A 21,131-nucleotide genomic window follows, 5' to 3' on the forward strand; every position below is an offset into this window, starting at 1 on the left:
ATTGCGGAGAGCGTGGTGGAACAGTTTCCCCGTCGTTCGCGGGTCAAAATTTAATTCGAATTCCCGATGGCTCTCGGAATATTCACCCGGCTGCTCCTGTTGGAACAAACTTCGGCCTTGGGAGTTCCATTTCAAATGACGACCAACTTCATCTCTCCCAGACCCACGCGACAGACAATCTTTCTCATCCACAAAAGATGAGCAATGGTGCCACCCAGATAGTGAATCGATTGGCAAGAGCCAGTCGATGTTCTCGACTGGCCACGCCGTCTGCAGCAAAACGATACCTGTCCTCCGCACCCCAGAGACGGTGGTCCACGCCGCTGGCGAAGACCATCGCTGATGTGATAAATGTTCGTACGATTCTTCAATTGAATTTTGACCTCTTTTCGGCCCTCTTATGTTATGTTCTCTTTGGCGTACTGAATAATTATGGGGGATGTGGACTAGACTGCCGGCCCGATCTCCATCGCTGCGTATATGCGACAATGCCTCACATCGCCCGAAGGCGGCTACTACACGTCGCGTGGTTCGACTGGGGTTGAAGTGTTCGGGAGAAAGGGAGACTTTGTCACGTCCCCGGAAATTTCACAGATGTTCGGTGAGCTTTTGGGTGTCTGGATGGTGACGGAATGGATGGCCCAAGGGAGACGAAGCCGCGGTGTTCAACTGATCGAGGTTGGCCCGGGAAGGGGCACTCTCATGGCTGATATGCTTCGAGTAAGTCGGATGTCGACCCTGACGAAAGATGAAAAGTGGCTTACGCGATTTGTCTGAAGTCTGTGCGAAATTTCAAGAGTTTCTCCTCGAGTATCGAGGCGGTTTACCTTGTGGAAGCGAGTCCTACTCTCCGGGATATACAAAAGCAGATGCTATGCGGGGATGCACCGATGGAAGAGATTGAAGTAGGGTACCGGAGTACGAGCAAACATCTGGGCGTCCCAGTTGTATGGACAGAACATATTCGGTCACTCCCACAAGGTTCGTTTCCTCAGAGCCCCCGAAGATTCAGAGACTAAGGAAAGACCTTTTTGGAACAGGTGATAATGATGTACCTTTCATAATTGCTCACGAATTTTTCGACGCTCTTCCAATCCATGCATTTCAATGCGTTGCATCCCCTCCCTCCGAAACAATAATCACTCCGACCGGTCCTACTACGCTCCGTCAACCGCTCTCATCTAGCCCAACACAATGGAGGGAGCTAGTTGTGTCCGTTAATCCCGCATCGCAGATGCACGCTGAAAATCGTCTTGAATTCCGTTTGTCCCTCGCAAAAACGTCAACTCCGGCTTCAATGGTTATGCCTGAAATGTCTGAACGGTACAAGGCTCTGAAGTCTACCCGCGGATCGACAATTGAAATTAGCCCCGAAAGTCAGGGATATGTACAGGAGTTTGCTCGCCGAATTGGAGGGCATTCAAATAGCAAAATCCCCACCACCCGGAAACCTGCTGGTGCTGCATTGATTTTGGATTATGGACCATCGCATTCAATACCCGTCAACTCACTGCGCGGTATTAAGGACCATAAGCTAGTGTCTCCGTTCACCTCACCTGGTCAAGTCGACTTGAGCGCCGATGTGGACTTCATTGCTTTGGCCGACTCTGCGATCAGTGCCAGTCCCGGCGTCGAAGTCCACGGACCCACGGAGCAAGGAAGCTTTTTGCACTCCCTGGGTATATCAGAAAGAGCAGCACAGTTAATGAAACGCGCTGAAGATGAGACTAAAAGGAAGAATATAGAAGCCGGATGGAAGCGGCTAGTGGAGAGAGGGGGTGGAGGCATGGGAAGAATTTATAAAGCTATGGCCATTATACCTGAGGCAGGCGGGATGAGAAGGCCTGTGGGATTTGGTGGACAGGTTCCAGCCTAAAACAGTTGTTGCAGATAGTTTCCTAATTAAATATTACGCGTAGTGCGCTGGTATGTACATACCGAGATTTCCCTGCTCGATGTATACACGATATTCTATTAGATAGTGATTTATCTATGCTAAATCCCACTTGGGCCCCAACAGAAAATGTCCGAGTTCCAGTCAACGCCTTTCCACTTATTCCAAGCCCAGCGCCGTATTCAACAGTTGAAAAGAGACACCGATGTGTCTTCCAGTTTTCTTGTAAAATAGACGAGCGCGCTCAGTAATCCAACCAGATATCCTTCACATAAGCCTCCGTCAATCTTTGATCCTCTCCGTACTTCTCCTGCCAACGCAAAAAGCCACCATCGAGGACATAAACCCTTTGTTTGATTCCTTGCTCTTCACCAAGGACTCTGGCTCTCTCCCGAGCATATCTCAACGCCGCGGAGGGACCTCGCTGCTGACTGAGTGCGCAATGAAAGACAACTTGTTCTTTATCTTTGAGGGTGCGGATGAGTTCTGGAATATGTGCCTCCAACGAGGAGCTGGGGATCCAAGTCGACGAGAGAATATGTCCTCCAACATGGTCTGCGTGACAAGCCAAAAAGAAAAAAAAAAAAAAAAATTAGCCAATATTCTTGAGGCGCTTTTGATGGGATTATGTGCGAACCTGAATCTCTGACATCAATGATGGCGACCTTGCTGGCGCTTGTGGAGGAGAGGAGCAAAGAAGAAAGGACCTCCCGGGTCATGCGGGGCAGGGTCGCGATGGTGATAGAAGCCATCATGAAGCGTAAAAACGGAGGGATAAGACGAATCTAAATAGATATGGAAAAATAGTTGACTTCTTATCCAAGGTGGCTTGAAAGAACCCCTTTTGCGTATTCCGTAGTCCTGCTTGCAACTAGTCGTCCGGCTTCGCGGGGAGAAACCGTGATTGATCTGATCCTACCTCTTATCTTATCTTATCTAACTAACTAACTAACTAACTAACCATGATTGGCCCATGTTAATTAGTAACATATTACCTAATAATTATAGTCACGTGATATATATGCTCGTCCAAAAAAAGTTCGATGGCGACTGGAATGCCATCATCACTCAATCAGTGGACGTGCCGTTCCTCTCCGCTCGCTGCACCCGCCGGTCCTTCCATCGAATCTCGAATCCAAAGCTGGGCCTGAATTGTGGTTTTAGCAGGCTGATTTCCACATCTCCTCCGCTATGGAGGTCCGACAATTCGTCAATGGCTTAATAAAAGCCCAACAGACACGCCGACAATGCCTCCGCCTCATGTCTGTCGCTTCCCCTTCTCGCTCAATGGCCGCACTATCAAAACGAACCCTAACCACAAGCACATCCGCTGAGGCTGCTGCGGCGGCGGCGACCTCAGCTCCTCATTCCAAATTTGGCAATCAGCACTTCGCACCCCCGAATGCGAATAACGCCCAAACCCCCTCCACAGAGAACGCAAGCAAGCCCGGAAAACTAAGCGAAGTCGACCAGATCCTTCGTGCCATCTCCGCAAACCCTATTCCCAAAACCAGCCCTGCCCCAAGTCCCCGACAATCGCCGTCCAGCGACGGCCTCTGGGGACAAGACATCAAAAACATGCTGAATATGTACGACAAGCGCCTTCCTTCGAGATCGGAGACCAAAAAGAGTCTTTCCTCGGCAGTAGAGCTACGTCTGTCGCCGTCTTTGGGCCGCACGGTTGCAGTGGATCATGTGCGGAACTTTGATGTTGGGAAGGCTCTGTCGCTAATGGAGAGCCGGTGCGCAGCGAACAAAGTGCGTGTTCACGAGAGAGAGCAGAGATTTTATGTCCGGAGGGGCCAGCTGAGGAAAGAAGTGAGAATGAAGCGATGGAGAAAGCTATTTAAATTCTCATTTCAGCAAACGGTTGCGAGATGTGAGAAATTGAGAAAACAGGGTTGGTAAAGGTAGTATTAAACGCTGTTGCATTCACTTGGGATTATCTTGGGGGCTCAGTGAGGTTGCGGGGGATACTATCGTTGGTCGTGTAAATACAAGTGCCCACAGATGTCGACGATGCGCTGGATGGCAAAAACATGCTTGATGTTGTACCGGACGGCAGATGTCAGGAAGAACATCTGACTGCACTGAGGATACAATGGTTTTTTTTTCTTATGTACTATTACGGGATTAGATGGGTTACTAGGCAGTTTATTTCAGACAAATACATGGATTCTGATATACACACATATATATTCGTTAAAAGGAAACATTCACAAAGAATCTCCAAAATTTGCCAGTCAATCTCGTTTTCCGCTTGAATATCCTCCGTAGCCCTGGCTTGCCCCATTCTTGCCATTGAATCCGTATCCTCCGTATCCATTCGCTTTTCCTCCATTTCCTAAGTTTATTGACACCCCACGGCTTTTTCGACCGAAAAATCCGCCTTGCCCGACAGGATGGCCCAGGAGTCCATCGCCATTCCACAGGCTACTCCGTCTCCGCTTATAATGGTCCCACCACAGAGCAACGACTGCTCCCAAACATCCGGCGCCCACAAACAAAAGGGAGTTATACAAAAATTCGGAGAGCGTCATATTGGAACCCTGCGACATCCCCAGCCCAGAAACATTCGGCTCCTGAACCCAGCCAACATGAAACTTGAATGTCAACGGCTCACCACGTAGAACCTTTGCACCTTCTCCCGCCTTCCACGGGTCCCAAGGAACACGCACATCTCCAACCTCCATCTTCCCATCCCCACTCTTTTTCCTATCCGCCTCCGTCACCACATCGACCGAGGGAATCGAATACGCCGCGCCCGCAACAATCTGTCCCCGCATCTTCTTCGCCTTACTCCCCGTCTTCCTCTTCTTGCTCCCGTCCGCCGACCTATGAATCAAAACATTCATATCCGACCAAACATGCAAATGACTTTTCTGCAGCGTCCCTTGCAGCGCAATCGTCAACGGTGTAAATGGTGCTGGAGCACCGCCCTCCATAAACGCATCGTGGCTACCTTCTCCCGTGGCGCCAGGGTCGAAATGTTTCGAGGGCTCGAGGAGTGGGACGGTGGGCACGCGACATGCCAGCGGGGCGTCGGAGTGGACGTAGTATTCAAAGAGGTGGTAGAGGGTGTCCGGGAGGGAGTCGATGGTGCAGGTTACAGTTTCGGAGACACCGTAGCGCAAGGAGAGCGGAGCGGAGGTTTCGTTGCAAGTGGGGAAAGGGATGTATTGGAGTTTGCCCGAGGAATCGGTTACCTATAAATTTTTTTTTTTTTGTAGAATTTAGTCAAATGGACATATTTTGCGTTTGGTCGGCGTGGAATAATGCCATTCGCGGGTGTTCATGGTTCCGGGCGAGAAATCGCATAACTTACATGTTCGCCGGCGTCTCTGCGTCGGAAGAGCATCAATGGGTTAGCTTAACTATATATCCCCGAATTGCAAGGCGATCGAGACCTTCTGCCTGATCTCACTGGGAAAAGGCAGGCCAATTGACTCACATCGTCCGATTTAAACAACTAACTGGCACGCCCTGGCCATATTTATACGTCCTCTTCGCGAAATCATGGGAATGCGTCAGTCTGCCGGCAGACACCAACTCGCCGCACAGGAGGAGCAGAATGACTGCGCGGGCGTATACGAGTTGCGTAAAGGGCGATACTCTCGATAGTATGGACATGATTTGCGTTTATTCGGTCCGCTCGTCCCGGGCCGTTGGAGGCAGTGCGGGTTGGGGTTTCGGAGTTTCCAGGGAGAGTTGAAGGTGGGAACTCGGTGCCGATGGGCCAGCAGGGATGAACAATCTGTCCTCACACATTGATCAGAGTTTACAACCAATCATCCAAAAACAAAGAAAATTGCTTGAAAAAGCGTTTTGAACCCCCCTGTTATTCAACGGTAAGATGCTTCAGGAAAAAACAAAATATTGAAACAAATCACAGGTTCTATGCGCCGCACCTTTCAACCACACACTGATGACACTAGCCCCATGCTGATTGATCCAAATATTATTATTCACCCTGACATTAAGTACAGAGTACAGAGTGCTTTTTTAAGGGAAAACATACACTCATCCAGTTTTGTCAAGTGTTTTTATTGATTCACAACACTATGCTTAATACATGGCTATATGCACAAAACTATCTTGTAGTGCTGAATTGGTCTACTGCTGATAGGTTTACAGAAGACCGGCCTTCTTCTTGTAAGCGGCAATCAGCCCACTTGTGGAAGCATCGTGGCCGCTTCCTGCGCCCTTTGTCTCCAGCTCGCTTTGGATCTTCTTTGCAAGGACCTTGCCAAGCTCGACTCCCCACTGGTCGAACGAGTTGATATTCCAGACGGCGCCCTCGGTGAAGGTGACATGCTCGTAATATGCGATGAGAGCGCCCAGAGCGGCGGGAGTGATCTTCTGAGCGAGGATAGAGGTTGTCGGACGGTTACCTGTGAAGGTCTTGTGAGGAACGAGGTTTTCTGGCGCTCCTTCGGCCCGAACTTGGTCGGGAGACTTTCCGACCATCAGAGCTTCAGCTTGAGCGAGGAAGTTGGAAGCAAGCATGCGCTGATGCTTGCCGTTTTCGACGGGGTTGTGTGATTCCGCAGCCATGATAAAGTCGGCTGGGATGAGCTTCGTGCCTTGATGGAGAAGCTGGAAGAAGCTGTGCTGGGCATTGGTGGCAGGCTCGCCAAACAAGATAGCACCGGTGGTGTATTTGACAAAGTCGCCGGATCGGGTGATGGCCTTGCCATTACTTTCCATCGAGAGCTGCTGGAGGTAGGCAGGGAATCGGTGTAGGTACTGGTCAAACGGCGAAACCAGGTGAGTCTGAGCGCCAAAGAAATCACTATACCAAACGCTCAAAAGGCCTCCGAGAACCGGAATATTCTGTTCGAGGGGAGTCTCCCTGAAATGTTTATCCATAGCATGGGCACCAGCAAGGAACTGGTGGAAGTTGTCAAAGCCGATGTAAAGAGCAACGGACAAGCCGATTGCGCTCCACACGGAGTACCGACCGCCCACCCACGACTCGAAACCGAACATGTTCCTCTTGTCGATACCAAACTTTGTGACCTCAGCTTCATTGGTTGAGAGAGCGACGAAATGCCTAGCGATATGGGCTTCGTCTCTAGCTGTCGCGAGGAACCAGGCCTTTGCGGTTTGAGCGTTTGTGATCGTTTCGGCGGTCGTGAAAGTCTTGGACGCGATCAGGAAGAGGGTGGTTTCAGGGTCGGATTCTTTCAGTGCTTCAGCGATGTGTGTTCCGTCGATGTTCGAGACAAAGTGCACCGTAAGGCTGCGGTCAGCATATGGCTTTAGAGCCTCTGCGACCATAACTGGACCGCTGTTGATTGTCAGCATCAGTGGTCACTCCTCGTGCCGACGCTGCACAAGAAAAGGAGCTTACAGATCAGAACCGCCAATTCCGACGTTGATGATAGTCTTGATCTTCTTTCCAGTATATCCTTTCCATTCCCCGCTTCTAACCTGCTCTGAGAACTCCTTCATGTGCTGCAAGACGCTATTGACCTCCTCCACGACACTCTTCCCGTTGACCTGCATGGGCCCATTGGACACGTTGCGCAGGGCAACATGGTAGACGGCACGATTCTCAGTAAAGTTTATCGGATCACCGTTGAACATCTCATCGCGAAGCTTCTCGACCCCAGCTTCCTTGGCCAGGTTGACGAGGAGCTTGAGGGTCTCATCGGTGATCAGGTTCTTGGAGAAGTCAAAGAGGATTTCAGAGCCGTCTGCGGGGTTGTTGAACGTGCGGGAGAACTTGCTGAATCGCTGGGGATCCTTCTGGAACTCTTCCTTTAGAGAAATGTCCTTGCCCGCAGAGCTATGGTGCTCCTCGAGGGCCTTCCAGGCGCCCAGCGAGGTTGCTTGATCAAAAGCAGACATGGCTGGGAACGAGAGCTTAGCTAGAAGAGGAATGCTGAACGTAGGGTTGAATTTAAGCTGGTAGACGGGTGCAATTGAGCCCGGACGGGAGGTTCAGGCGCAGGGGGAGGAAAGCTGGCAGCAAGCTGGGCGGGAGAGATTTTTTGTTGATGTTACTCACCTGATGCACTGCAGGTATGAGGTAATCTCGGCGGGGCTGCCCCGCTCCCCTCCCCGGCCCAGGCCCTCTTTCGAGCGTCTGCCGGCGGTCGCCTTTCGCCAGCGCGCGGTGTCAACGGCGATCTCTCGTCGTTGTTCTCCATGCTGCTTGGTCGCGACATCATCGCTTATCCCGGTGCGCCATGCGACCTCTCCATGCCGATCGTCAGTCAGTTGGTGACATGCATGTCCATTTGTTCGGCTGTTACATAGTGACAGCGCGCAACACGAGACTGGGGGTTTATGTACAGAGAGTATTTTCACTACTACCCTATCCCTCTGGGCATGCGTATTCTTGGAACACGTTGGAAAACACCGGCAATAGTTACACAAAAAAGGCTTTCTAATCAAAGTTTGCAGAAGCGTAGAGATGGTCCAATGGTAGATGCAAATCTACAAATCTATAACATCATACAAACAGTTTCACAAGAAATTCCGAACAAACCCAAGCAAAGCAACAACGGCGACGGCACCCTGTACCCCATTCTGCGGGCTGGCAGCGCCAGTGAATTCCGGTAGATCGGACGGCCTGTTCGGATTGCCGCTTCCAGGGATCGTGGCGTTGGGACTACCGGTTGGATAAGGAGGATGAGGACCACTTGGACAGACGTGGGTAGTAACGACTGGAGGCTTTGCGGAGGAAGGGTTGGCAGGCGGTGGAGGTGTGTTCGTAGCGGGCGGCTGCTGAGAAGGCTGCGGCTGCTTGGTAAGGCTCAGTGTTACGCTGAGCTTAGCGGCGCATTCCTCGGGCGACAGCCCCTGGGAAGAACAGTCAGTCAGCTATCCTGGACCTCAGGTACAATTTCAAAGGGGGTTGCCGAGGGCTCACGTCAGGACAGCATTTGCCTGCGGCCAGACAAAAGGAACCGGCTGGGCACGGGTCTAGAGAAGCTTTCAGCGTTCTAAGAAAGCCTAGAAACCATTGATATATCGGTTCCACCTACATCCTTCGCTACAGCAAGTGTCCCCTTCGTCGGGGCTGTAGCATACACCGCTCGTGGCACATTCGGTGAACCCGGCTCCAAACGCGTCTCCACAGGATCCGCCTGTACCTGGGCTTGTGCCAGGGGTGAAGGAACCGTCCTTTTGGCCCCGACGAGCCAGGAGCGCCTTGGTGTGAAAGGGCTCGAGCTTCACCCAACTACCGGCAAGAATACCGTCGATTAAAGCGATAGATAAGAGGAAACTTCGAAGACGCATTCTAATTGATGGATAGTGTTATTTTTTTTAAGGGTAACGAGTAACGACTGGATTGGTCCAACGATACTGATTGAGGAAGCTTGTAAGGAGCAGAAATGGGGATATCATGAGCCCGAAGGGAAAGCTGTCCCTTATATACCTGAATGTCAGCAACAGATGGCTGCAATGCCATGAGAGAACCAAGATGAAATCAAAACTGAATAGAAGGATTCTATTGCGATTCAAATTCTCCAATAAGCCATGGCAATTGGACCACAGACTATGGAGTTGACACTCTGCCAAAGCTTAGAGAAGTGGCAGCTCTGTAGAAGCGCCAGCTGGAGAGCTGCCGTGGCTCATCGTCACCGAGCCGAGAGCTTCGAGAACCGTGCTGCTAGGATCAAAGGTAATAAATAGCTAGCCGTCTCAATGGAAGCCAAAGTCATCGATCATTATCATCCTACCGATCGAAAAGCGTCGTCGAAGTGCCAGACACAATTAGCCGCCGGGCCCGTCTAGAACGAAAAAATGATGGTGCAGAGGCACAATGTTGCCAAAATAGAAGTCTGGTCAGCGTTTCAAACGGTAACGAGAGTCGCAACTGGTCGAGGGATGTTCTCATTCAGCCTGGGCTGCTTGGCGCCCCCGGTTCATCAGTTTGGTGATGTTTTCGTCCCTGGATCCGAGTTCCCTCACGGAAACTTTGCCGGAAGTCTTCATACCCGCGAACGTAACATCATATATCACGCACAAAGAGGCCCAAAAAAACTAAACTCATCGCCTAATTGCCTCAGGATTCGGCATAAGCTGTGCAAAGAATGCAATCACTGATTCCAGGAAGACATTCTACATAGGAGGTACTCTATGCCTTTCATGTCGATCCAGAATGTCATTGACCCGACACTAAGATACCGACAATCCACACAATGCATGAAGTGATTCTTCGAGAATTCAGCTTCGACAACCTTTAAAAGACTGTTGACGCTACCTTTTCCTGCTAACTTGGTGTACCTTTTCTCTGCAAACACTTGGCTTTCCCACGCCAACCCAGCCCGATTTTAGTCACAGAGTCCACTTTTTCCAGCGCTTGAAGTCTCAGCAGAGGATCAACTTGATAATGATCTTCATGACCGAAAAAGCGTCTTTTCTTTTTTTTTTTTTTTTTTTTTTTGTTTTTGGGAGGATGAATTCATGGCCAAAGCGGAGGGAATCGGTGGATACCGTTCTCAACATTTTTCCGGCACTGCATGATTTTTAAACCGCGAAAATCGTCCTACTACCTTGGTGGTTTGTTCTGAAGAGCGGATATGGGATGTTGAATGAAGCGAAAGCTTTAATTCCTGCTCCAGAAATCAATCCCATTCTGAATAAGATTAAAACGGTATGTTTAGCACGTACGTTGTTTTGGTTATGTTTATTCAATTTCCATCTTTCCAGCAAAATATTAAATATTACTTTAGTTGTTCCTAGCAGGAGTCTATCTATATCTCGAGTGCATGCCAATGTTAGATATATATCGTAAGAGCCCCTTTACACACGTCTAGTTGGGGATGTTGCGTCGACATTACAGCCTGAGGGCACAGGCTCCTTCATATACACATTGATCCTGTCGCTCCCACCGCAGTACTGAGTACTGTTCCCAGAGCAGAGGAAGCTGCAATCTGTTTCTGGCTGTTTGGAACTCCTCGGCGATAGGGTAGCACCACAATAACACTCGCTGTAATACTCGACACCGAAATAATTTGCCCCACCACAGAAGGAAGCGCACATATCCACCGTCATCTTGTCGCTATACACAAAGCTCTCTGATAGCGCACGGCTGTCCCTCGAATCGTCATAGCATCCAAGGTGTTTGTATCCCGCAATATCGAGGTTTATCGTGGGGATCCAAGCTGTGTTCTTATAGAGGTTCAGGCGATCTTGCGCGCCGCAAACCTTGGATTTATCGCCTCCGCAGGCCATGGAACATTCAGATTCTTCGACCTTAACGCTCCTTGAGCCTTTTGTATTGCCGCAAAAGCACTCCCTCCCGTATTCGAGACCGAAGAACTGGTAGTCCTTACATTGGCTGCCGCATTTCTCAATCGTCATTTCGTCGTCGGCGGACGCTTTCCCGGTAAGAGTCCTCGAGGCGACGCTGTCAGTAAAGCAGCCCTCGTAATTGAACTCAGGTTTGGTAGGACCATCTGAGCCGAAGGACGCACACGTCGACCCTAACTCGGCGGTGCGCTTGAAACTGTCCAATATGACTTTGCCTCCACTTGTCACGGAAACGTCAAATATTGTACTAGATTTCAAGAAGGGTTCTAGCGCATAGCTGCTTGAGAACAAGGTATATGGGCCGATGCTCCTTTGCTTTGTCATAGCGATCAGCTTTGTCTTCAGCGCGGGGACAACACAGCAGTCTCGAGGTATTTTCATAAACAGAGCAAGTGTCACATTTGGCGATGCTACTGTGTCTCGGACCTTCGGGTCGGTCAGCCGTTGATAGAACGATTCAGGGCAACAAGTAGGGAGACTTACAGCAGCGGTGATTGTCAGATTACCAGCAGAATCGGCTTTGCTAAAGCAGCTCTGTTTAGGCTGGAGCATGATCGTGTCCTGTACACGATATTCGAATCCATTGTTGTCGTACACCTCTACCTTACCTGAGGCCAAAGTGATTTGTACCTTGAAACTAGAGATGGACGTATCAACCGGTAAACTGGCCGAGACTCCGTAGAACTGCGCACCTCATCAGTGGGAGATTCCATAAAATATGTATATATTAGATCAAGACAGTACGCACAGCAAACTTGTCGTCAAAACCCGCTGCATTTCCCTTGTGTTCGGTGCCAATTGTACAGGAATCGCAATCTGTACCACCTCGGCGATCTTTGAACAAGAGTTGCACTTTCGCAATTGCACTGGCTGGTTGAAGTGTCGTCCTGACCCGAATCTCACCGGAGAAATACAGTGTACTACCATTTCCGGCCAGCGCGAGCTGAAGGTGCGAAGGTTTAACTTCATATGGCGAAATGGGAACCGTCAGGCTCACTCCGGATGGAACAACCTCAATCATTCTTTGGAGCATTTTCGCGCATGTATCTCGAAACGCGGCTGGATCAGCCAACGCTGTTATCGTCTTGTTGTTGTCCGCAGTGAACACCTTCGTGTCAGAGTCTCGTGTATTCGTACGTGCAAGGGCTCCTGCCAGTGGGTTGGTGTGAACACCTTTTACAAAATCAGACGCTACCTTTTCGTCGAATTCTGGGGTCAAGTCAAACAGCTGGAAATCATTTTGCACCGTCCCCGGTTTCACAATTTGGGGGAAATCCTGTGAATGAACTCCTCCTAACGTATGCCCGCAAGCCGTCAAGGCGATCATTTCGGAGATGTTGAATCCAGTTCGCGCAAACTGGTTGATAAACGTCCTCTGGGAGTTCTCAGGTTGTGGCACTCCAACAGGACCTCGAGAAGTCGCATCGATTCTTCCCGCTCTGACCTTGACTATCGGACCCCCGCAGGATCGAACGGCGGTGTGCACTCCCAAGGCTATCAGGTCGGCCATAGAGGCTCTTGGTGAGAAGAAGGGAGTGAAGGTTTCAAGGGTATTGTTGAATGTTGGGCCGGGATTCTCTCCTCCATTTCCACCTATCTCGTACATAATCGAGGCGTCCAGGCCACCGACGCCAGTGAAAACATTCCCGGTGGACATATCATGGAACGCAGTACGAAGCCATTCGGCGGACGCAATTCGAGAAGGGCCCTGTTTGGAGAAAGAGCATGGCGTTACGCCGGCAGCAAATCCTCGAGCACGGTAGCCGGTGTGGAGGAACATAAGATCTTCGAGTTCGTCGGCAGGCGAAGGCCACGTTGGGAGGGCCCATGTTTTGGGAAGAGCTGAAGTCGCCCATAGCGTCGCCAGAATTACGGCGATCATCATTCTGAATAGGTGTGGCTCAACTGACAACAATGGGTGCAGAGCCTACTTGACAAGTAGGTGACTCCCTGGTTTGCTAGGAGATCTCCCAAGTGCATAAGCATCAAACCCTTGCGTAAAAGCTTGTGACCAGACTCGATGCAGGGCACAGAATAACCGGTACTTGTTTTATATGAATCCATATCGGATATTGTCCCACCCATGCTCAATCTTGGGGGCAGCGTGCAGGCACCCCTGCGACATCATAATGCGATTGCATAGTGCCGCGAGAGCAGCGCATTGTTGGCGAGACTCACAAGCGAAGCGAACTGTGCTCCCAGAGAAGCCCGTCACCGCTGGGCACCCGCTATTTTAGCCTGCTTGCGACCATCAAGAAGCTTTTCTTGAGGGGACCTTTCTAGGGGGAAATGGATACTTCCAAAGAAGGAGAATTTAAGCAGATGCCCAATCATCCTTTTCCCATTTCCATTGCCCTATCGTGGAATTTCGGGATACCTACTCCGTATATTTTGTCTCCGTATTTGACCAAGACATCGAGACGCGCTAGTCTCATATCTTGTTACCCAGAAAGACGTGGAGCGCGATGACATGGGTGATCCCAGACCAATGCAACTGCGCTGCACGCTGTCCGTGCTAAACAAACGAAAGAGGGTCTCGCCATCGCCCTATTATAACAATGGAATCGCGAATCAAACTTAGTCGCATTCTGTCATGTTTTTCTTGCGAAAATAAGTCCGGTTATTTTGATGGCCGGAATCATTTTTCGACGTTGCGTTGGCGTTGTTTCAGCCAGAAAATTCTTTCCACTCCGCCTTGATGCTTCGAACTCTCTTTGTGCTCCGCATGGCGTCTATATTTGGCGATTTCTGTACATATGGAGTACATACCACCGGCTGTTTTAGTCAGATCCAGGTTGAAACTCTGGCTGATATTGCAAAAATGGTAGCTTTGTTCGTTGTTCTCAGACAGATGAGGTCAACTCAGCCAGAGAAGCTTGAAAGTTTTTCTTCCACGGGGCTCAACTCAGTCAAGCGCGAGGCATTACGGAGTGGTTACTCCGTACTGATATCATATTACTGCCTCTCTAGTCTGACGGTACACACAACCAATAGTCCAGCTCTATAACATACACCGCCAAAATGCTCCTCAAACGCGCCCAAAAAGGAAAAAAAAAAAAAAAAAAAAAAAAAAAAAATACCAAGAAAGAAAAGAAAAGAAAAAGAAAGAGGCAAGTTTAACATGGGGCTTAAAACACAAGGACCATCTATGAGAGGTTTCGAGTCAAAAACAAACGCATCCTCCGACGCCACAGACTTGCACCAAGTATTAGTATCTTAGTAATTGAATATCATCAACGAAGGGTTGAGAAGCAAGGGAAGAAGAGCATGTGAAGCTAGAGTCACTGATAAAGGCACGACTGCTGCAATCTCCGTGATCTCCCAGCCTCTTGGAGCAAAGCAGCCCAGGTACACCATACCACCGATCAGAGGCAAGACGACGGCATACATCCACTTGAAGCTTTTGAAAATTTTGGGCATCTCCTTGAAGAAGTTAGAATCAACTTTCTCCTTAGCTGTCGCTCCCCATTCCATGTTGACACGAAACATTTGGGAGAGGATCGCCAAGCTGATGTGGAACGAGATGCCACCGAAAAAGATTGCCATCATCGGCGCCCATTTGAAGTTTTCGAGAAGAGCGCCCCATAGGCTCTTTTCTGCGAGACGGTAGCGGATAATGGCTAGACAAATGTTACCAAGGAGGGGAAAGACGAGGATGAGGCCCAGGAAAACTAGAAATGAGTACATTAGCATGATGCGAGGTTCGGTGAGGGCCGACATAAATACCTTTCCAGGATTCAAGATAGAACTTGTCCAAGCTGCCGTTGAGCCAGCCGACTAAGAAATAATTCATGACTGTCAATGGAAATCCAGATGCCAATGCATAATCTAAAACAAATCAGTTAGGGTCACGGGAGGTTTTACGGGCAGATTATGATCTCACATGAAGAAATGTACCCCAGAATCGTAATCTTTGATGATAGCTGCAAATTGCACCAAAGAAAGGTCATGAAGAGCCTAGTAAAGGGCCCTTTGTATATCCAGGTATAAATTGGATTGAAAACGAGCTCATTACATCCATATGCGTACCTATATCGATACCGTCAGTATTCCTGCGGACTGAACATATGTTGGGGGTCATTTGGAAACACGTACTTTTCCCAGCGCGCCAACTCGTCATAAATAGTTAGAGATACGCCCTCTTTAAACTCGTCACCGTGATAGCTTGCGAGTCGAACAATATTTCCAGCTATCTGTAGACGAAGAGCGATGTCAAAGTCTTCCGAGACATGACTTTCCGACCAATACGCTACATACCCGTCATCTTGTTTACCGACTGATTGGACCGCTAGTCAAAGTTAGCAAGCGACAATTGCGTCCGATGACAATTCAGATGCCTACCCTGCCAACGAAGAAAAGCATTGTGCCCCACGAATGGAGCTGTCTCTCCGCTTCCAACTGCGAATCTAATTGCAGAATATATCAGGTTTGTAAAAAATGTGATTCCGTTCTCAAAATAATCCTCAGAAACCTGCATGACACCGGTTGAATGTTGAATAATCGCCACCTCCGGATTGAGAAACATCTCGGCAGCACCGTATAGTAAGCAGTCGACTGGCTGGATTGGAGAGTTAGAGCGAATATTTTCAAGATTTCTCCAAAACGGCAGACGTACCACTCGAGTATCAGAGTCCACAATCAGGATCGCTTCCCCTATGCGAATATCTCCGGCAGCTTTGACTCTGCTATCAGAGGCAAGAACTTCTTCCAGGGCCAGCTGGTAAAAGAGTTCTTCCCGGCCTACATCAACCATATCCGTTGTCTCTAGTGTCTCTGACAGCATTCCAAGAAGCTTATCTTCAACCTTATTGGAAATATTCAAGGCGAAGTTCATGTTGGAGGCTTTTTTAAATTTACCCTTTCGGATATATCCATCTTCGTTGTTCCTGGGTCGAGCCACCCAACCGATATTGTTGTCATGGTAATAGTTGATACGGTCTTCTCTTTCCTCTTCCGAGAGATATGCTAAGCCATCGTCATTGACAAAAATTGTTGCAGCACCTGAAGACACATTCCCAGTTAGATATCGGAATGTAAGCAAGATCGAGATGGATAGCTCACCTCCATGAGACTCGTAGTGCGATATAGCCGCTTTCAAGCTTGTAATCGTTGGAATGATAACGCCGTTCAATGACTCAGTGTAAACGGGCATCTGGATTGTAAGTCGAGGAGGCTTGAAGCCCAGAGAGTAGGCCTGCGCAAGATCTGGCCGAAGGGCGGAATAAAATCGAGAATTTGTTTTTAGGGTTTTGATAGGCCCGATGGCCTGGAAAATATCGGTAAAGATTACAATAACAAAAAAGACACTGAAAAGCATAAAGACTGGTATAGTCGCAAGCAACCCCAGTCTTGACCATTTTCCATCAACGAGGACTTGTAAGACAAGATTAGAGACACCGAAGCCTAAGATGAGAACAATGATTAAACATGCTCCTAGGCCGACGAATATTGAACTTGTCAATGCGACCGGCCTATCTAACGATTCAACAGGGTTTGCAGCTTCTTCATCGGGGGGACTTGATGTCTGATTTACGACATCACCCGCCTCTTTGCTCCGCCGCGTCGTAAATTGATGTGTCGAGTTGGCAGCAGAGTGGAGGGGTGAGCGTTGAAGGGGGTACCGAGGAATCGACGAAGCAAACACAGACGTAGATGTTCCACAAATCTAGAGTTAAAAGGATCAGGTAGTGATTCGAGGCCGCTATGGGGCTTTACTTACAAAAGAGAGAAGTTTGCTTTCAACATCTTCCGCGTGGAGAAGTATTTTATCTAGCTCATCATGCCAGACCAGGAGAAATCCCTCCTCTCGAATAAAGGCTACGTATTGAAACTTCTTTACAGAGCTTGACGGGGAACAGGCAATATCTGCTAGGGAGTCAATAACCTGAACCTGGAACCCATTTGGGAGTACCAGTTCAGTCTGATTTGGTTGTAGAAGTGAGAGGATGATTCTGGTAGTCTCAGTTGACATTGTGAAAGCAACCGAGACATTGATCTTTTGCACAGCAGCGAGCAAGAGTGGATGCACATTTTCCGGTTCGGAAATATAACTCCCGCGAGACTTCCGGAGCAGAAGACCATGGTACTCGACCGTTGGATCTGTGGGCAGAGAATACCATTGGTTTGTGGCAAGTCTCGCGTGAAGATATTTAATTATCTAGAGCAAAGTCAATGAAAAAGCTGGCAGCCATGGGGTTGTAGATTAACAAACAGCTCTATACTTTGAGTCCTCATCAATTCCTGCTATTGTCATGCGGTTTTCAGATTGAGAGAATGGCCGGCTAGCAGTTCCTTGGGCAGAAGAACAACCAGAGAGCCTTGGGGACACATTTTCCGTGGAAACTTGTGCGGATGGCTGCGTAGACTCAAGGTTGTCCGATTTTGCACTTCTCCAAAACATCCTTGCTGTGAAGAGAGTATGTACCTATCCGATTCTCTCGGGGAAAACCTTTGCTCTGGCTTGAAGAGAAGGGCAAAAGGTTAAAGTGATCAGGAACAGGTTTAATTCGAACTGACAGTCCACAATGTGAACTCAGATCAAAGAGGTGACCATCAGTATTTTTCAGAGCATCATTTTGGGACCGGAGATGCCAGCTCGAGGTGATGAAGTACGTCAATAGGCAAAGTTGATTTGACACTGCGATTTGTCTCAGGCTCCGCTGAAGATGCCGCCCGAAATTATCAGAGAGCCTCCGAAAACGCCATGGCTGCTATCTTATCGTGTTCGCTAAGGTGCGGCAAACCGGATGATCATAATTATAGATTTGCTGATCCACGAGTGCACATTTTCAGCTTCAGCCATGCGAGAGGCGGAGGAACAACGCATTGGGTCTCCATGAAAGCCAACCATGCTTTTTCTTTTCGAGACACATATTAAAAAGGTGGAGATTTGCGACAACCATCCCTGTAAGAGCAATCCGCTGGGTGGTCACCGAGTGTCTGGCTCGATGCGTGAAATACGAACAATTCGAGAAAAAACAAGAGGCAGCAAGCGAAAATATGCATTTATTCTTGCTAGCGGGGGTCCGCGTCTCAATCCAATGCAACGATGTCTCCGGATTGACCAGGATAGACTCGAGCCTTTCGCCAGTGTCAAGGATGGAGGGCCAAGTTATCCCTTTGGCCTGCAACTGGCGCTGCATGGTTCTTCGGACAAAGTTGGCTAACGAGTCGGAGGAGAATATTAGATTCAGTGGCGGGTTGGCCCTGCATCTCTCGAGTCGACCGCCAACTTGGGTCTCGACTGGCGTCCGATCGGGGTTGTCTCAAGGCCCCTGACGCCAAGCCTTGACCTGCAGCAGCACTTCGGGATGCGCTAGCCCGGAGCGGATTAGGTGGGCTCCCGCCCGTCTGCAGGCCATCTCTTGCATCATCATCCAGAGTGAACCGTGTCGATCTTCCGGCAGATCAACATCCTCCCGCTTCTGAAGAAATCCAGGCACAATCGATCAAGACAATCGGAGCAGGAATCGAGACAAATGAAGCCGATGAACCTGCCCTCAATGAACTCAAAGCCTCCTTGTCACACCCGAACTCCAGCCATCACCAATCCACAGAGAGCTTTGAGTCTTGTGTTGCGCCAAACGAGGGTCTGATCCCTCAATAGCGATGAGCTGGCAATGCTTGAAGGAGCTGATTCTTTGACTTGAGTTCATAGAGTTGCTCCCAGAGTAATCTTGCTCAAGGCGTCATTATCAGTGTGGCTGGTTCTGTTCCTGCTCATAGACATGTATCTATGATTCAGAGAACTGCGAAGATCTCTCCCCCAGAATTTTCGGGCTGGCGAATATTGAGAGCATGAGACGAGATATAAAAGCCCTTCATGCCCTTGTGTCTTTGGGGGCTTACTGCTAGACATCAGATCCGGCTTCAAAGGCATCGAGAGCAATCGTATCCAGTCTCTTTTGAATTCTCTACCCCCGGTCTCCTGCATTCGAAGCCATAAAAAATATGCATCTGACAACGGCTATTGCTGCCACTGCTCTTGTGGCTACTCCCGCTTGGGCTATTGGTTCATTTAATTTTCCAGACAACAATATTCATCACGGAGTTCACGAAGACAACCATGCTCCACAGGCTTGCCTCAGGGCTTGCTGGCATCGTCCCCGTTTATGTCCCGCGCGCATGGTATGTATTAGGTATTCAGGTATTTCCCCTAATTGAAGCACTGCTGACATTTATGACTTTAATAGATTGTTCTTAGAGTGGTATGTGTGCCATATTTCTGCTCTACGTTTCTGCTTACTGCAAAAACTCTTCACACACCATGAGAGGACACGTCAACAGATACATATCTATACTGAAATGAATTAACCACTACATGCATAATTGGGTACCCGTACTGATACACCTGTCAAAACTCATAGGGCAATTGCTGGACTTGCTGTCGACAGGGTCATGATGCGGACGACAACATGATACATAAGTTCTTCAAGGGTGGCCACCACGCAGAAAACGATAACATGATACATAAACTTTTCAAGGGTCGCGGCCACGCGGAGAATGACAATTTGCTAAACAAACTGTTCAAAGGTGGTGACCAAACGGAAAACAACCACGGGCACTTCGAGGATGATAACAACATGCACGAAGGCTTGAAGCACATACAATTCGGCGGCGGAGACCATCACGGTGACTCCAAGCATGGCCGCCACATGCAACACGACGACCACAAGCACGGCGGCCATGGACACGACGACCACAAGCACGGCGGCCACAAGTACGGCGGCCATGGACACGACGACCACAAGCACGGCGGCCATGGACACGACGACCACAAGCACGGCGGCCATGGACACGACGGCCACAAGCACGGCGGCCATGGGCACGACGACCACAAGCACGGCGGCCATGGGCACGATGACCACAAGCACGGCGGCCATGGGCACGACGACCACAAGCACGGCGGCCACAAGTACGGCGGCCATGGACACGACGGCCACAAGCACGGCGGCCATGGGCACGACGACCACAAGCACGGCGGCCATGGGCACGATGACCACAAGCACGGCGGCCATGGGCACGACGACCACAAGCACGGCGGCCACAAGTACGGCGGCCATGGACACGACGACCACAAGCACGGCGGCCATGGACACGACGGCCACAAGCACGGCGGCCATGGGCACGATGACCACAAGCACGGCGGCCACAAGCACGACGGCCATATGCAGGATGAGAAGGAACATGGTGACTTCATGCATGGTGGCCTCATGCAACCCGGAAAGCAACATGGTGACTTCGTGCATGGTGGCCTCATGCAACCCGAAAAGCAACACGGTGACTTCAAACATGGTGGCCACATGCAACACGACAATGAATATGGACACTCCAAACACGGCGGCCATATGAAAGATGAAAAGAGGCATGGTGACAAGCACGACGGCCACAAGCACGGCGGCCATGGGCATGATGACCACAAGCACGGCGGCCATGGGCACGACGGCCACAAGCATGGCGGCCATGGGCATGATGGCCACAAGCACAACGGCCACAAGCATGACGGCCACAAGCACGATGAAAATGAATGTGGACACTCCAAGGGCGGCGACCACGGAAAGACATACGGACGCTTCAGGGGCAGGCACGGAAAGAACTGCGAGGCCTAAGTTTCTACTAGGAGAACGGAAAGCTCTTCTAGGATGGCATCGGGAGATGAAGCGGAGAACCGACCATATTTGTCCTATATTAGAATCCGAAGTGAGGCGGTGTCTGAGCGGGGATAGAATTTGGAACTGCAGTGGCTTTATCTTTGTTTCTCTTGTGGGCAAGTTTCTATCTTCGACGTTGCGATCCGAGATGAACTTTGAATGTTGCTCCCATGATTGTTATTCTTTATTTCAGGGTGATTTGCCTGTCTTTACTATTTTATCTCGGGATCCTCGAGTTTATATATTTGTAATATTAAAAGCTTTTTTGTCAAACAAACAGGAATTTGCTGACAAGGCTCAATCAAGCAGGGAGGCCA

General features: G+C 49.6%; 10 protein-coding genes across 10 annotated transcripts; 4 read left to right on the forward strand and 6 right to left on the reverse strand.

The window, feature by feature from the left end:
- Positions 1-197: 197 nt before the first annotated feature.
- Positions 198-1,876, forward strand: CIMG_07848 (uncharacterized protein; the record flags this gene model as incomplete). The annotated part of the gene is made up of 4 exons (XM_001240684.1): positions 198-353; positions 451-720; positions 780-981; positions 1,041-1,876. The coding sequence occupies 4 exons, from the start codon at positions 198-200 to the stop codon at positions 1,874-1,876; spliced, it is 1,464 nt and encodes a 487-aa protein (XP_001240685.1).
- Positions 1,877-1,950: 74 nt separating this feature from the next.
- Positions 1,951-2,742, reverse strand: CIMG_07847 (phosphatase YCH1). Its single transcript, XM_001240683.2, has 2 exons — positions 2,532-2,742; positions 1,951-2,449 (listed from the first exon to the last, which is right to left on the reverse strand). The coding sequence occupies exons 1-2, from the start codon at positions 2,647-2,649 to the stop codon at positions 2,139-2,141; spliced, it is 429 nt and encodes a 142-aa protein (XP_001240684.2). The 5' UTR covers positions 2,650-2,742; the 3' UTR covers positions 1,951-2,138.
- A 234-nt stretch (positions 2,743-2,976) lies between these two features.
- On the forward strand, positions 2,977-4,107 carry CIMG_07846 (uncharacterized protein). Its single transcript, XM_001240682.2, has one exon. The coding sequence runs from the start codon at positions 3,086-3,088 to the stop codon at positions 3,800-3,802; it is 717 nt and encodes a 238-aa protein (XP_001240683.2). The 5' UTR covers positions 2,977-3,085; the 3' UTR covers positions 3,803-4,107.
- On the reverse strand, positions 4,051-5,511 carry CIMG_07845 (uncharacterized protein). Its single transcript, XM_001240681.2, has 3 exons — positions 5,346-5,511; positions 5,220-5,235; positions 4,051-5,100 (listed from the first exon to the last, which is right to left on the reverse strand). Exon 3 carries the CDS (start codon positions 4,837-4,839, stop codon positions 4,138-4,140), a length of 702 nt encoding a protein of 233 aa, XP_001240682.2. The 5' UTR covers positions 4,840-5,100; positions 5,220-5,235; positions 5,346-5,511; the 3' UTR covers positions 4,051-4,137.
- Positions 5,512-5,651: 140 nt separating this feature from the next.
- Positions 5,652-7,862, reverse strand: CIMG_07844 (glucose-6-phosphate isomerase). Its single transcript, XM_001240680.2, has 2 exons — positions 7,248-7,862; positions 5,652-7,184 (listed from the first exon to the last, which is right to left on the reverse strand). The coding sequence occupies exons 1-2, from the start codon at positions 7,745-7,747 to the stop codon at positions 6,023-6,025; spliced, it is 1,662 nt and encodes a 553-aa protein (XP_001240681.1). The 5' UTR covers positions 7,748-7,862; the 3' UTR covers positions 5,652-6,022.
- Positions 7,863-8,368: 506 nt separating this feature from the next.
- CIMG_07843 (prp 6 CRoW domain-containing protein) lies at positions 8,369-10,288 on the reverse strand (the record flags this gene model as incomplete). Its single annotated transcript, XM_001240679.2, has 4 exons — positions 10,113-10,288; positions 8,890-10,065; positions 8,775-8,827; positions 8,369-8,704 (listed from the first exon to the last, which is right to left on the reverse strand). Exons 2-4 carry the CDS (start codon positions 9,143-9,145, stop codon positions 8,369-8,371), a joined length of 645 nt encoding a protein of 214 aa, XP_001240680.2. The 5' UTR covers positions 9,146-10,065; positions 10,113-10,288.
- A 209-nt stretch (positions 10,289-10,497) lies between these two features.
- CIMG_07842 (uncharacterized protein) lies at positions 10,498-13,049 on the reverse strand (the record flags this gene model as incomplete). Its single annotated transcript, XM_001240678.2, has 3 exons — positions 10,498-11,590; positions 11,648-11,848; positions 11,913-13,049. The coding sequence occupies 3 exons, from the start codon at positions 13,047-13,049 to the stop codon at positions 10,655-10,657; spliced, it is 2,274 nt and encodes a 757-aa protein (XP_001240679.2). The 3' UTR covers positions 10,498-10,654.
- Positions 13,050-14,380: 1,331 nt separating this feature from the next.
- Positions 14,381-17,749, reverse strand: CIMG_07841 (uncharacterized protein; the record flags this gene model as incomplete). The annotated part of the gene is made up of 8 exons (XM_001240677.2): positions 17,376-17,749; positions 16,884-17,321; positions 15,780-16,829; positions 15,506-15,722; positions 15,260-15,452; positions 15,048-15,193; positions 14,891-14,992; positions 14,381-14,835 (listed from the first exon to the last, which is right to left on the reverse strand). The coding sequence occupies exons 1-8, from the start codon at positions 17,562-17,564 to the stop codon at positions 14,381-14,383; spliced, it is 2,790 nt and encodes a 929-aa protein (XP_001240678.2). The 5' UTR covers positions 17,565-17,749.
- A 263-nt stretch (positions 17,750-18,012) lies between these two features.
- On the forward strand, positions 18,013-18,770 carry CIMG_07840 (uncharacterized protein; the record flags this gene model as incomplete). Its single annotated transcript, XM_001240676.2, has 3 exons — positions 18,013-18,070; positions 18,183-18,363; positions 18,521-18,770. 3 exons carry the CDS (start codon positions 18,013-18,015, stop codon positions 18,768-18,770), a joined length of 489 nt encoding a protein of 162 aa, XP_001240677.2.
- A 344-nt stretch (positions 18,771-19,114) lies between these two features.
- On the forward strand, positions 19,115-20,772 carry CIMG_07839 (uncharacterized protein; the record flags this gene model as incomplete). The annotated part of the gene is made up of 3 exons (XM_001240675.1): positions 19,115-19,291; positions 19,357-19,371; positions 19,531-20,772. 3 exons carry the CDS (start codon positions 19,115-19,117, stop codon positions 20,770-20,772), a joined length of 1,434 nt encoding a protein of 477 aa, XP_001240676.1.
- Positions 20,773-21,131: the final 359 nt, after the last annotated feature.

The sequence above is a fragment of the Coccidioides immitis genome (genome assembly GCF_000149335.2).
Source record: "Coccidioides immitis RS genomic scaffold supercont3.3, whole genome shotgun sequence".
NCBI lineage: Eukaryota > Fungi > Ascomycota > Eurotiomycetes > Onygenales > Onygenaceae > Coccidioides > Coccidioides immitis.